A 13,372-nucleotide genomic window follows, 5' to 3' on the forward strand; every position below is an offset into this window, starting at 1 on the left:
TTTAATTTAATCCTCACACTAGCAGCCTGGTGGCTGAGAGAGGGTAAGTGACTTACCCAAAGTCACCAGGAGAGCAAGAAGCAGAGCCAGGACTCAAACCCATGGCTCTTTCTAGCCTCCAAATCCATGCTCTAAATCACTAAGCTATACTGGCTCCACTTATAAGCCTAGGATTCAACCAAACCCAAAACTCTAAATAGTCACTGGGCATGTCTTTCTTAGGCCTCTCTACCTTGTTCTACTCCACATCATCTGCTAGCTATATTCTGAATTAGGTTTACCTTCACTCCAGCATCCTCCTTTTACATTATCACTCTCAATTTTCCCATGTCTCTTTTTTTCCGTTTCTAAATTCTATATAAATTTTTGAAATATCTTTTTTTTACTAAGCCAATTTAAATAATTATTAAAATTTGTTTCTAGATATTAAGCCTAAGTTTGCCAGGAAGCGTCTGCCCAACCACTTCATAGAATGGAGTGTTGTGTAATTCATTCAGCTAGAAATGTAGTTCATAGAATTACAATTACATGCAGGTGTGAGTAGAGAAAGCATCTTCTCTTCAGCTGGCAATGGTCTGAGCATAACCATACGACTTGAAACATGTGAATTCTATCAGTGATCCAAACCCTAGTCTATGTGATCTGGCACATACAGATGCTCAGTATACGTGCTGAGTGGCTAAAAGGGAATTACTGAGGGGACTAAAGTTATTTTGAATGGTACAAAGTAATGCATAGGGGGTCTATAACTCTTTTAGGAACCGTATCAATTTTCTTCCAACTCTTTAGATGTCAAGCTATAGACAACGTGGCGGATACAATAGCCAGTGATAAAAGAAACAACAAAATAAAACCATATCAATACATATGGGTACTATCCTTAGCAGATAAGGATACTAAGGAAATCATCATAGTCAGGGCATAAATACTGGCAACACTCACAAAAGGAAAATGGCTGGCATGAAAGTCTGACCACTGTGAACTTTCAGGATGCCAGACAATAAAGGTTTGAACCGGAACACAGATGCTTACTTACCCCATGGCCTGAACAGACTTTACCCTTGGAATCAAGTGGGCAGCTACTCATATTCAGGGCCTGAATCTGTAGGCACTTCCGATCTAAACACATCATGGATGGACCACACGGCGTTCCATCTTCTACATAGCCCACATCTGTATCATCATCTAAAATCACATGAGCACCACTGAAAGGAGAAAGATATTCATACAACCATTAGCACTGTAGTTAGAAAGAAAAGTCAACATGAATGAGGCTTGCTCTTCATGAAACTAAAGAGGCTGTCAGGGGACATGGATGGCTCCTAGCATTTCTCCACTTCTACCTTCCTTTCCTTTTCCCCCACTTTCCCAAAATAAAAGAGCACATTGACAGGAAATACCTTTCATTGTCATTATTGTATTGCATGCCATCAAGAAAAACTGTCATTTATTCCAGGAAGGGTATTAGAATTGTCTTCAGAACAATTTAAAAGAAAAACACAGGGGATCCTGGGTGGCTCAGTTGGTTAAGTGTCTGACTCTTGGTTTCGGCTCAGGTCATGATCTCATGGGTCATGAGACTGAGCCCGGCATCAACTGGCTCCGTGCTCAGCGGGGAATCTGCTTGAAGATTCTCTCCCTCTGCCCCTCCCCCAATGTGCATGCTCTCTGTCTTTCAAACAAATAAATGTCTTTTTAAAAAAATAAAAGAAAAATACAGCAATCATTTGACCAAGAGAACATTATTCAACTTGTTTACCCAATAAATTTCCTAAATTTTGTTCAAAAAATTTTTGCATTTTTCCAAATCTCATATTCACTCACATAAGATGAAGGTCTGCTAATCTAAGGATACTACAGATAAAAGTTTGCAGATGCTAATGGCAATTCTGTAAAAGAATCCCAGAAGTGTTTCAGGCAACAACAGTACCATTTGAATGAAAGCGTAGCATCTTAGAATTATGACTACTTTGAAAGGAACAATACTTATTTGGAATATAACATGACTCCCTAGATTAAAAAATAAGCCTCATAATCTCTGTGCCTTGTACTCACAGATAATTGGACACCAAATGCTTGCCTACAGTATAAATAATATTTTAATAAATACGTTCTGTATGTGATTGACTATTAAACCATCTTCTAAGCCAGAAATATGTTACACAAAGTAAAGCTTAAACTTTTTTTTATCATAAAAAAATAAAACACATAGTGTTCAAATAGTGACCTATTCCAATGCTCAAAGCTTTAATCATGGGTCAAAATGGATACTGTGAGTCTACTCAATGATCATCATTACAAAGAATGTCCCTTACTAATAAGTGGCCTGATTTTTGAGCAAATGTAATTTGCAAATAAATATACAACTTTGTTTTTTTAAAATAACTCTAAACATGAAAGGAGATCATAAAATCAAAGTCAACATTCCTCTTGTGAGAAATAGAAAAATTTCGCTTGATTTTTCTGAATTTGTAGTTCTCGTGATTCATTAGGTTTTCAAACATTTAATATATTACCTGCAGTCAATCACTCGGCCTTGATGATAGAAGGAAGTTGGGATGATCTCACCCTGGAGTTGACCAATACGTGGAGCTCGAGTAAGATTGGTACAGAGTAAAAACCCACAGAACACATCACTGAGCATGTTAAATAAAAACAGAAACAGAACAGGACAGGAGGAATCAAGCTCAACATAATCAAAACTATTCAGTCCACATATATTCAAAAATTGAAAATATTTTCTCTCCTCCTAAATAAAAACGTGTGTTCAGATATTGTTGGTTGGCTATGACCCCCATCCTTCCTTGCTAACAGGATCACAGTTTGTCTGGGTAGCAACATACCCAGCCCCGAGGGATTGATCATGACTGGTCGAAGCCAGTCGTGGCACCCCCGGACCCCTATAACCACTTTCCTAGCCATCCCACTGTCCTGCCTCAAAGGACACTAGAGCTCAAAGTGGCCGCTGGATGTTGAGATGTGAGGAAAAGCCAGCTAGGAAGTTGCTGGGGAGAATGTTACTTTCTGGACAAGAGGTTAGAGGCTGACGGGAGAAAACCTTTTGTTCCGACTCCCACACTGCCTGCCTTTGCATGTGCGGCCTTGGCATCCACCTTGCCATAGCGAGCTCCCCAGCAGCAGGATACACACTCATCATGCTAAGCATTCCAGAGCACAGGGGAGAAATCATCTGGGTCCTTAGTCACACTGTTAAATGACTCAGCCCCCATGAAAGCAGCTATCTCCATCCTCTCTGTTAAGTAAACAATGAGCTCCCCCTTAAAAAAGGTCAAGGAATTGAAATGGCACAACAAAAAAAAAAAGAGAGAGAGAGATCCATGTCCAATAAATGCATGAAAATGTACTAAGTTCCACTGGTAATCAAGGAAATGCAAATCAAAACCACAATAATATAGCAGTTTATACCCACCAGAATGGAGAAAAGTAAAAAGTCTGATAATACCAAGTGCTGGTTCAGTATGTGATTCCACAAAATTCTCATATGCATATTATTGGTGGTTGAGTTTGCTGGCACACCCATTTTAGAAAATCGTGACATCATCTGGTGGCACTGAAAATACACATACCCTCTGACCTAGCCATTTTTCTTCTAGGTATAGGACTTAGAAGAGTGTCCACGAATGTGCACTAAGTTACATGTACAAGAATACCCATGGCCCCGTCGTTCCTAACAGCCAACACATGGAAACAACCTAAATGACCATTAACGCAGAGTGGAGAGCTACATCATGGTATGTGAGCATGAATACAAATGATAAATAGTAAAACCAATGAACAATAAATATGAAGAGTGACACACACCATGCAAGATGCTTAAAATGCTGAACTTAAGAGGCAAAATACAAAATAATACATGAAGTATGATTCCCAAATGCTATACCAAACTTTTAGGCAAAATGTATTGTTTAGGGAGGAAAACCGAAGCAGCCAAACTCTAAAAGGCAAGAAAGTAATTGTCACAAAAGTCAGGATGATAGTACCTCCAGGAGCAAGATGAGGGCACCTTGTGGGGAAGGATACATTTTCTGGGATGCTGCGAGTTCTGTTTCTTGATTCAGGTAGGGGGTGACATAGGAGGTCATGTAATAATTATTTGGCAAACTGTATATTTGTGTATTATTCACGTTTCTGCTTATATGTTGCATCTCCCAATATTTGAACATTTCAGAAAACACGCATTAATTTTCTTTAACTCAGTGGTGGTTGGATATTCTGTTACTAGATAGTCAAAAGCTATCTTTTATACAATGATCCAATCCAATGCCTCCCAAACTTTTTGAAGGGACAAAGACACAGAGAAATGATCAGGTTTGTCTAGGACATTAAGCTAATGAATGAAGCTAATGAAATCCAGGTGTCCAACCACATGGATTTTTAATACTTTAGGCCCCACTTCCTTCTGGTCTCTGTTACCTCAGAAAGAGGATCAATATTTTGGAACATCTGTGCCTCACTCGTGAGACATGAGGTAGGAAGTTCTATTCTATTATTTTGGTTTAATTTTAAAGAAACTATGGTCAAAGATTTGTTGCCTCGTCAGCCTCATCCACCATCAAAGGCTTCATGCAAAAGCAAAGTTTCATGAAACACAACAGAGAGATCATTAACTAGAAAAATGAAACTTCTTTAAATCCTTGCTCTGCTTCAGAATTGTGAGAATCCTCGTTGTTATGGAAGGGTAATGAAGGAAATTTGGCCCATAACTTGATGGTCTCATAAATCCATGTCATTGAGTTAACCTTAATAAACTATTAAATCACAATTTTAATGTTCCTCGACTAATCCAGGGAAAATATTACCAACGTACTCTGAAAATATGTCATTTCCTGAGTAAAGATGCCTCCGGAATGCACTAACTAGATGCTTTATAGAAGGGGGAAAAAATCTGATAAGGACATTAGATGTTTAATTAAATCAAATGGTATTGCACTCACGGAAAAATCAAAAATATGTATTACTTAATTTTGAATTGTCCCCCAAATATATACAGTCTACATATTTTGCTTGTAGAGTTCTGTGTATAGTAGGACATTCATAGGCCATATGTTCCAGCAAAAGTAGAAAATTAAGACCTAATAGCACTTTATAATACCTTAGCAACGTGTCTTTTCAAAATAAGCATCAAGTAAAATACTACATATGAGACATGTTCTGAAGTTTACAGAAATGTTGTGAGTCTATACCACAGTTAACAGCTTGGTCCACAGCAATTTGCTTCTAGATATACTAACGTATTTTTTGAAATACATACTGTAAAATTTTAAATAGTTGAGTATTTATTAAAAATCAGTAACATTTATTTCGTGCTCAATTTACATTTGAATCAGGGCTTCCAAATCACTCATCGTGCCCCCAAAGCTGACCACTCACTGTTTGCTGCACTGGATCCATCGGTCTCTGTCCCTCCCGCAGTTTCCCTTCTCCGTGCCTTCTGTGTTTAGCTTTTCGTAACAGAACTTGTCAGACCCGGAAGCCTCTTTTGGAGAAGAGCACAGGAAGACAATGTGTTTTAGCTGTCTTTGTTATGCACAACCAGCAGCACCAATGGTAAATGTTTAACAACTGGTTCTCCAGAAAAAGAAAAAAAGAAAAAAATCCCCACTCTTAGCATTTGCCAATTTCCATGGTGTAAATACCATCGTGTCAATTTCCATGGTGTAACACATGGCTAATTTCAAGCTATCAATGTGATGGCAACAGGCTTCTGAAATTCCTCAAAACCTCACACTTGGCTCTTGCAAGCTACTCCAAGACAGTTCCCACACGCTGCTGTTTTTAACTTGAGAAACAAACTGATTTCAATTCTTGTTGGTGGGTTTGAGGGAGAGAGGGAGGGAGGGAGGAAGGGTCATCAGCAGGAATTAGGGAAGTGACACTTAGAAAATGAAGAAAGATTCTTAGGCCTGTTTTACACAAGTATTAAAAGATACTATAAAATCTTAGGCAATTAAGATTTTATGTCGACACTTGGGTTTTGGTATTTAAACCTTTTAAAAGACAAATATGCCTCTATTATCTTTCCTCTTTCAAAACTGAAGCACTGACAGTAAATCTTTCAGTTACATGATATTTGCCAAACACTGAAATCACTCCTGCAGGCGCTCTGTTATCTCGTGTGCTTTTCTTTTCTCCGGCGACCCAGTCTCAGCCAGCAAGACAGACCCATTTCTCTCTGCTGTGGTCTGGACCCCATGAACTGAAGATTAAAAGGACAGGCACTGTAAACGTCAGGAAGAGAGTAAGTGCATTGGGGCGCCTGGGTGGCTCAGTCAGTTAAGCATCTGCCTTCAGCTCAGGTCATGATCCCGGGGTCCTGGCATTGAGCCCCTTGTCATCAAGGCTCCCTGCTCAGCAGAGTCTGCTTCTCCCTTCCCCTCACCCCTGCTCATGCTCACTTCTCTCTCTCTCAAATAAATTTTTTTAAAAATCTTAAAATCTTTAAAAAAAAAAACATTTAGGGACTGTACTGAGAGCCAGGACCATGTACCCAAATCTCTGGGTCTGCACCTCAGGAAGGACCTGCATTTCTTCCTTTCAAATTGAGATGATAAAACTACAGAATTTTTAAAAGTAAGTCTGGTACTTCCCTGAGGTAAAGGAACAAAAGGCTAACCTGAGGGATAGTGGTTAAACCCAAGGTACAGAATAAGAGTGATTCACACAAGTGGCTAGATAATAATGTGACAGCCACACTGAACCCAATCCTTGTAGGTGCATGTGACATCCCCTCTCTGACAGCCCCATCACTGTGTGACACGGCTTGGTTCTGATGACAAGTCCCCAGCTTCAACAGCTCTTTTCTGTGGTTTTTGTGACTGAGATTCACAGTTCTCTTTATTCTCACCCTTTTCTGGATTTTTTTTAAAAACCATCACTTCAGGGGCACCTGGGTGATGCAGTCAGTTAGCATCCAACTCTTGGTTTCGGCTCAAGTTGTGATCTCGGGGTCATGGGATTGAGTCCCGCATGGGGCTCCCTGCTCAGCATGGAGTCTGCTTGAGACCCTCTCTCCCTCTCTCTCTGCCCCTCCCCACTTTCTCTCTCTCTAAAATAAATAAATAAATCTTAAAAAAATACAATAAAATAAAAACATCACTCCAAGCTATCCATGTCTTCAGCGACACTGGCAGAGCAGGATAATACCCAGAGAAACCGTGTGCAATCACCAAGCAGGAAAACGCGACTTACTTGGCCCCCACACGTGCTGACATTGGTTGTCCCGGGTCTTGCACTCCCCATTGTAACAGCGGCCCTGGGGAAAGGGACAAACGTTAGGAGGCCCATGCAGCCAGTTCCCTTGTCCCCAGATCTGCACTGCAAGGTCTCCTTTTGTTGTTATTTGGATTAGTTGATTTGTTTTTTCACTCCATACCCTAATATTTTCACAGTGAAAATAAAAATCACAAACATCTTAAGGGAAGCACAACAGACAGTTAAATTCTGAAACTCAGAACAGACCTCAGAGTACAGCTCTTTAAGTCAAAACTAATCCCCTGAAATTTTAAATTTTATGGAAAACAAACGTTGGTACACTTCCTTGGGCGATTCCAAAATGATTTTTAGCTTCTTTGGGGTATGAATGTTACATTATAACATGGCTTCAGAAAAGACAAAACCCACATCATCACATACGATAGCACATTATAAGTCATATTTTCCCATTAGAGGCTGATGTTATTGAAAGATGGTCACAACTCAGTAAATTAGATTCCTAATTCTTTAGTCATTATATTTTTTCTTTGCCCTCAATCTGGACAATTTGTCACCAGAGTTAAATATCATACTAGATTTAGTATTTAATATGCCATGAAGCAACATGGAATTAGAAGTCCATTGCAATAATGTATGGTTCTTTGAGTTGCGATTTCCCTTTGAAGATATATTCATCGGAAAGGAAAAAAAAAAGAAACCTCACAAACTAGTCCTTTTAAAATTAGATTGAAAACTTATAGCCCAGCATACCTGATTTTGATTGCATGCATATCCATCTTGTTTATGAAGGTTTGGTGGGCACTGAAAAATACAATGTTTTTCATTAATGTTCAACATAAGTACCTTCACCTTATGTGTATAACATATAAATATGCAAAAAAAAAAAAAGCAAGCATGGTGAATATATAATTGAGAATGTCTAGAAAAACATGAGTAACCCCTTAAGTAGGTTATCCAAAATACTTCTTCTATTATTGGTAAAAATAATAAATTCATCCATGCAGTGAGTACTTTTTACTTCTCCATTTTCCATGAGGTGGACTAAAGTAGGAACTTACATTCACTTGCTTACAGAGTCAAAAGTAGAAGGAATTAAAACGGACAACGAAGGGCATGAATCAGCTTGTTATGTAGGAGTGGACACATTTGGGAACTAACTCACAGGACCTTTCTCAGCCCTGGGAAGTGTCAAATCTGCATTCGACACCCCTGACGCTCACCTCTAGGCCACATTATTGAAAAAGAAGAAATAGTCTCTCAACTCAATGTGAGTGCTGCATCTCCATTATGTCCCTGACCTCTCCAACTACAGACGTGCTACTAGAACAATTGTGATGGGATGGTTATTTCTTTTTCCAGGTCTGTTTATCAAGTCATTGTTTAAAAGTACCCTTCATTTCCCCAAAAAGTTACTCTGAATGAACTAAAACTTTTACTCTCGGGGCGCCTGGGTGGCTCAGTTGGTTAAGCAACTGCCTTCGGCTCGGGTCATGATTCTGGAGTCCCGGGATCGAGTTCCACATCGGGCTCCCTGGCTCAGTGGGGGGTCTGCTTCTCCCTCTGACCCTTCCCCTCTCATGCTCTCTGTCTCCCATTCTCTCTCTCAGATAAATAAATAAAATCTTAAAAAAAAAAAAAACAACTTTTACTCTCTATGCATTTTATTTGCCACATTTGAGAGAGCTGAAAACGGTTCAAGTCAAAGGCTCTAGTACAGTGTTCAAAGCAAATATGCAAAGAAAAAGCAATATACAGGGAAAGCAAGTGAGTAAGAAACGGTCTTCGCCTTCTCAGTAAAGGACTGTTCTGCTTTTCCCATTGGTCAGGTCCCAAACCATGAAGTTATCCTCTGTCTCTCCTTCTCTCACATCCTCCTTCCAGTCTGTCAACCAATCCTACTAGGCCTACCTTCAAACTAGAATCACAATCTGACCACTTTTCTCCATCTCCACTGCCAACCCCCAGTCCAATCCGCCATCATCCCTCACCTGAATTATGCAGCAGCCTCCAACTGATTGCCCTGCTTCCATCCCCATTCAGCTACTGGAGTGTCCTTCTAAACACATAAATCCCATCGTGTTGCTCCTCTGCTCGATGGCTTCCCAACATACTCAATGGACGTCAAAGTTCAACACAATCCACACTTTGCTGTCCCCCCAACTCCATCCTCTCTCTGACCTCATCCCTGCTCTGCCATGCCTGAGCTGACTCTCTGCCAACGTGCCAGGCATGCTTCCCACCCCATGGCTTTGCCCTTGCCCTTCCTTCGATCTTCCCCCAGGTTTCTGCACGGTTTGCTCTCAAAAACTATAAGACCTCCCATGTTGGCATTCTCCGTTCCCCATTTCCTGGTGTTTTCCTTCCCCGTAGAACTTATCACCTCATATTCATATACGTTACTTATTTGTTTGTCTATTGCCCCCATCCCACACACGCAGGGGTTGTATGCGTGGTTCCCTGCTGCCACCCTCGCAGCTGGAACAAAACCGGGCTCAATTATTATTGAGTAAGTGCTCAATTACTATTGGCTAACTGGATAAATAAATGAATGACCCATGCAGACACAATTAAGTTACTCTGTTCTGGGGCGCCTGGGTGGCTCAGTTGGTTAAGCATCTGCCTTCGGCTCAGGTCATGATCTCAGGGTCCTGGGATGGAGCCCCCGCATCAGACTCCCTGCTCAGCAGGAAGTCTGCTTCTCCTTCTCCCTCTGACCCTCCCCCGCCTCACTTGTGCTCTCTCTCAAATAAATAAATAAAATCTTTTTTTAAAAAGTTACTCTGTTCTGCACATCTCAAGCTGTTTATCAAGTTCACTACAGAAAGGTAATAGAACTAATTTAGAATTCGCAATTGCTAAGAAGCACTAACTTAAAAGGAACACTTTGAGATAAAATGCTTTGGTTCTACATCTTTCTAAAGAATAACTAACTTTCATATAAGCCTTCATTCACTATAGCTTTTCAATCAATCGGATGGTGACCACTCAAAGGACATAAATTATCAGCACCAAAACCTGGCCTACTTGGGCCAGTAGCATAGAAACAGATCCTCGTGGGCTCCTTCATCCACCCAAATCCAGTCCAGATGCAATCAGTATCTTATTAATCAACTAACAGTAATTATTCACTTACTCCGAGATGAATACAATCACATCGAACAAAAATGCAAAAGAAATGTTGGTACTAGAATAGGTATATCAGGGTCTAAAATTAATTTATCACAGTTGACTTTTGTGATGTTTCAATAAAAAAATTTTTTGTAGAACTCTTTACTAATTAAAAAAAAAAAAAGCCCTGATTATAAACTGTTACAGCTACATGCAAAATTTCTCTTTTTTTTTTATTTTTTAAAGATTTTATTTATTTTTCAACAGAGAGAGAGACAGTGAGAGAGGGAACACAAGCAGGGGGAGTGGGAGAGGGAGAAGCAGGCTTCCCGCGGAGCAGGGAGCCCGATGCGGGGCTCGATCCCAGGACCCTGGGATCATGGCCTGAGCCGAAGGCAGACGCTTAACGACTGAGCCACCCAGGCGCCCTACATGCAAGATTTCTAATCAATTTATTTTTAGTTTAGGCTAATAAAAGCAAGTTGCTTATCACTGAAATGTTTAACATGGGGAATTATGGAATGTCTTACATTCTCTGGGGACATTTAAAACAGAAGAACCATACTGCTCGCTTCGGCAGCACATATACTGAAACAGAAGAACCATAAATCTGTGTGCTTTATTCTACCTGTGAGTAGAGCTCTAGATTCGGTCTCTAAATGCCCTCCCAGCCCCCAGTTTCAGGCTGTGCAGGAAAGTTCACAGAAGGCAGCCTTCAACAGTGCAGTAGCATTTAAATGTGCTTATTTTTAATTGTGTTATACCACCCATATAGATGGCATCTTTTATAGTGCCAACAAGATACATTTCCTACATTTTTCAAAAATACCTTTATTATATCATCCAGTATCGTTTGCCAAGGATTTCTCTCAGTTGCACAAGTATTGTTTATTCTGTGATAAACTGTGAATTTAAAAAGTAGCTCAAAGGCATCAGTAAAGGCTAAGATCAAAATTAAGCAAAGACTGAGATACGAGGCATACAGTCATAATGTTGCCAATGATGCTGATTCTCAGAGACGCAGAGATTCTCTGAGATCCCCTTTTTCCTAATCATAATTAGTATCAATTAAATTCAAGGCTCACTGCCTGTTACAAAGCAGAAGAATTCTGGGGGATCCTAACTCCCTCTACTCCGATTATCTATTTCAGGCACATTCTGGTCATATAAGGAAATTATTGCTAAAAGAACATGCTATTCTAATATGCCACTTAGAAATTAATTTAACAGCGCAATTTTCACCTTACATACATACATGAGGCAAAAGGAACGTTTTAGGGCACCTGGGTGGTTCAGTCAGTTAAGCGTCCGACTCTTGATTTTGGCTCAGGTCATGGTCTCAGGACCCTGAGATCGAGCCCCGCATCAGGCTCCACGCTCAGTGCAGAGTCTGCTTGTCCCTTTCCCTCGCCCCCACCCCGCTGCTTGCTCTTGCTCACTCCCACTCCCTCTGTCTCAAATAAATAAATAAAATCTTAAAAAAAAGAATGTTTTAAAAATTTAGACACTGGAATATTAAGTTGAACATAGAGCCCTCATTATAAAAGCCTTATTTCCAGTAAATTCTATGGCAATTCAGGAATTAAAGGCTGAAATGAAAATACTGTACTTCGAAAAGAGCTGAAACACAGAACCAAAACCATATATGATGGGTATAAGAATAGTAGTATTCTACAGAACTAAAAATATAACTCAGTGAAACAGTATACCAGGATTGTCACAAAACATAAAACTTGGCATAAAACACAAAACCCACAATTCTAACACTCCTTTTACTATATTCTAGGAAAATTGCAAAGAAACCCATTTACATATATAAATAGAAGAAACAGATATGCATAAAAATCAATAAAGAATAGCCTGAACATATTTCACTGTATCACATCCTTAAAAGGGTCCCTTTGAATTGCATCTCAGAAAATACACATCAAGAGCTTCCAAAAAGGTTAGTTAGAAACCTTTGTCTCCCTCCCCTCTTGTTTTTTCCCAGTGAAGGGAACTCAGGGTACCTCCAGCTATTCTGCTGCCACACTCCATTCCCCCTGAGGCAGGTAGAGTGACCGAATGACTGACAAACCTGGGAAGAATTACTGGCCCTTTGGCTCAGTTCTGCCATTCTTCTCTTGCCTACTCACATAAATCATACTACTCTCGCTGCTCCTCCAACACATACAAGACAACGGCCCATCTCTGCAAGGAGAAGTCGCTCCAGACCCACTTTGTCAATAACCTGTTCCTACAACCTGAATCTAGGATCTATAAAGAGCTCATTTAGTTCTCACACTAAGTTATGGCTTCCAACTTGGCCATATTCAATACGAAAAATAGTATTTTGACCGCCAACTGTACTCTGTTTATGGGGAGTCCCTTAGAAACCATAATACCTGGCAACAGATAACTCCATTATTTCTGGGCAATTTATCCTAAGGAGCGAATCCTGAACGAGAAATATGCATAAAGAAAAGATGTTCACTGCCATATTAATTACAATAATGAAAAACCGCCAACAACCTAAATATCCACCACTGGATAACAAGTCACTAGTCAACTGATGAATCCACATGACGGACTCTCGTGCAATTGTAAAAAGGGTATTTATAAAAACTGAGTAATAGTACAGGAACATGTTTTTGAAGTCATGTCAGAGAAAAAATAAAAGTAGAATGAAATCCAAAATTCTTACCTATTCCCTAACTGCCTTGATTCCTGACTTCCTCTTGATTTTTTCCCACTACTCTCCAGTAATCCCCGCTTTCATTCCATTTCTTGAAGAAGCCAAGCTTCCTAACTCGCTGTTTTCTGACTAGCTCCTTCTGTGCTTTTCTACTTAAATGCCAACTCCTCCAGGAAAATACACCTGAGCACCCCACCTAAAGCCCCCCACCCCATATCCCACATCACCTTACATTACACTTAGCACTTAGCACCACCGGTTTTTGTTGACTTATTTCTCCACCTGCAGAATATAAGTTCCGTAATTGCAAGGACTTGCCTATCTCGTTCCCTACCATATCCCAATATTTATAGCAGT

At 40.0% G+C, this 13,372-nt stretch overlaps 1 protein-coding gene across 1 annotated transcript in view; it reads right to left on the reverse strand.

Annotated features, from left to right (window-relative positions):
• Positions 1 to 13,372, reverse strand: part of ADAM23 (ADAM metallopeptidase domain 23) — a 170,269-nt gene that overhangs the window by 14,299 nt on the left and 142,598 nt on the right. Inside the window, exons 19-23 of the mRNA XM_035007297.1 lie at positions 7,984 to 8,034; positions 7,210 to 7,273; positions 5,392 to 5,497; positions 2,517 to 2,636; positions 1,037 to 1,205 (exon numbers count right to left, since the gene is read on the reverse strand). Of these exons, the coding sequence (XP_034863188.1) occupies positions 1,037 to 1,205; positions 2,517 to 2,636; positions 5,392 to 5,497; positions 7,210 to 7,273; positions 7,984 to 8,034 (510 nt within the window). The remainder of the gene's footprint in view (positions 1 to 1,036; positions 1,206 to 2,516; positions 2,637 to 5,391; positions 5,498 to 7,209; positions 7,274 to 7,983; positions 8,035 to 13,372) is intronic.

The sequence above is a fragment of the Mirounga leonina genome, unplaced genomic scaffold (genome assembly GCF_011800145.1).
Source record: "Mirounga leonina isolate KUSES-001 unplaced genomic scaffold, KU_Mleo_1.0 Mir_151, whole genome shotgun sequence".
NCBI lineage: Eukaryota > Metazoa > Chordata > Mammalia > Carnivora > Phocidae > Mirounga > Mirounga leonina.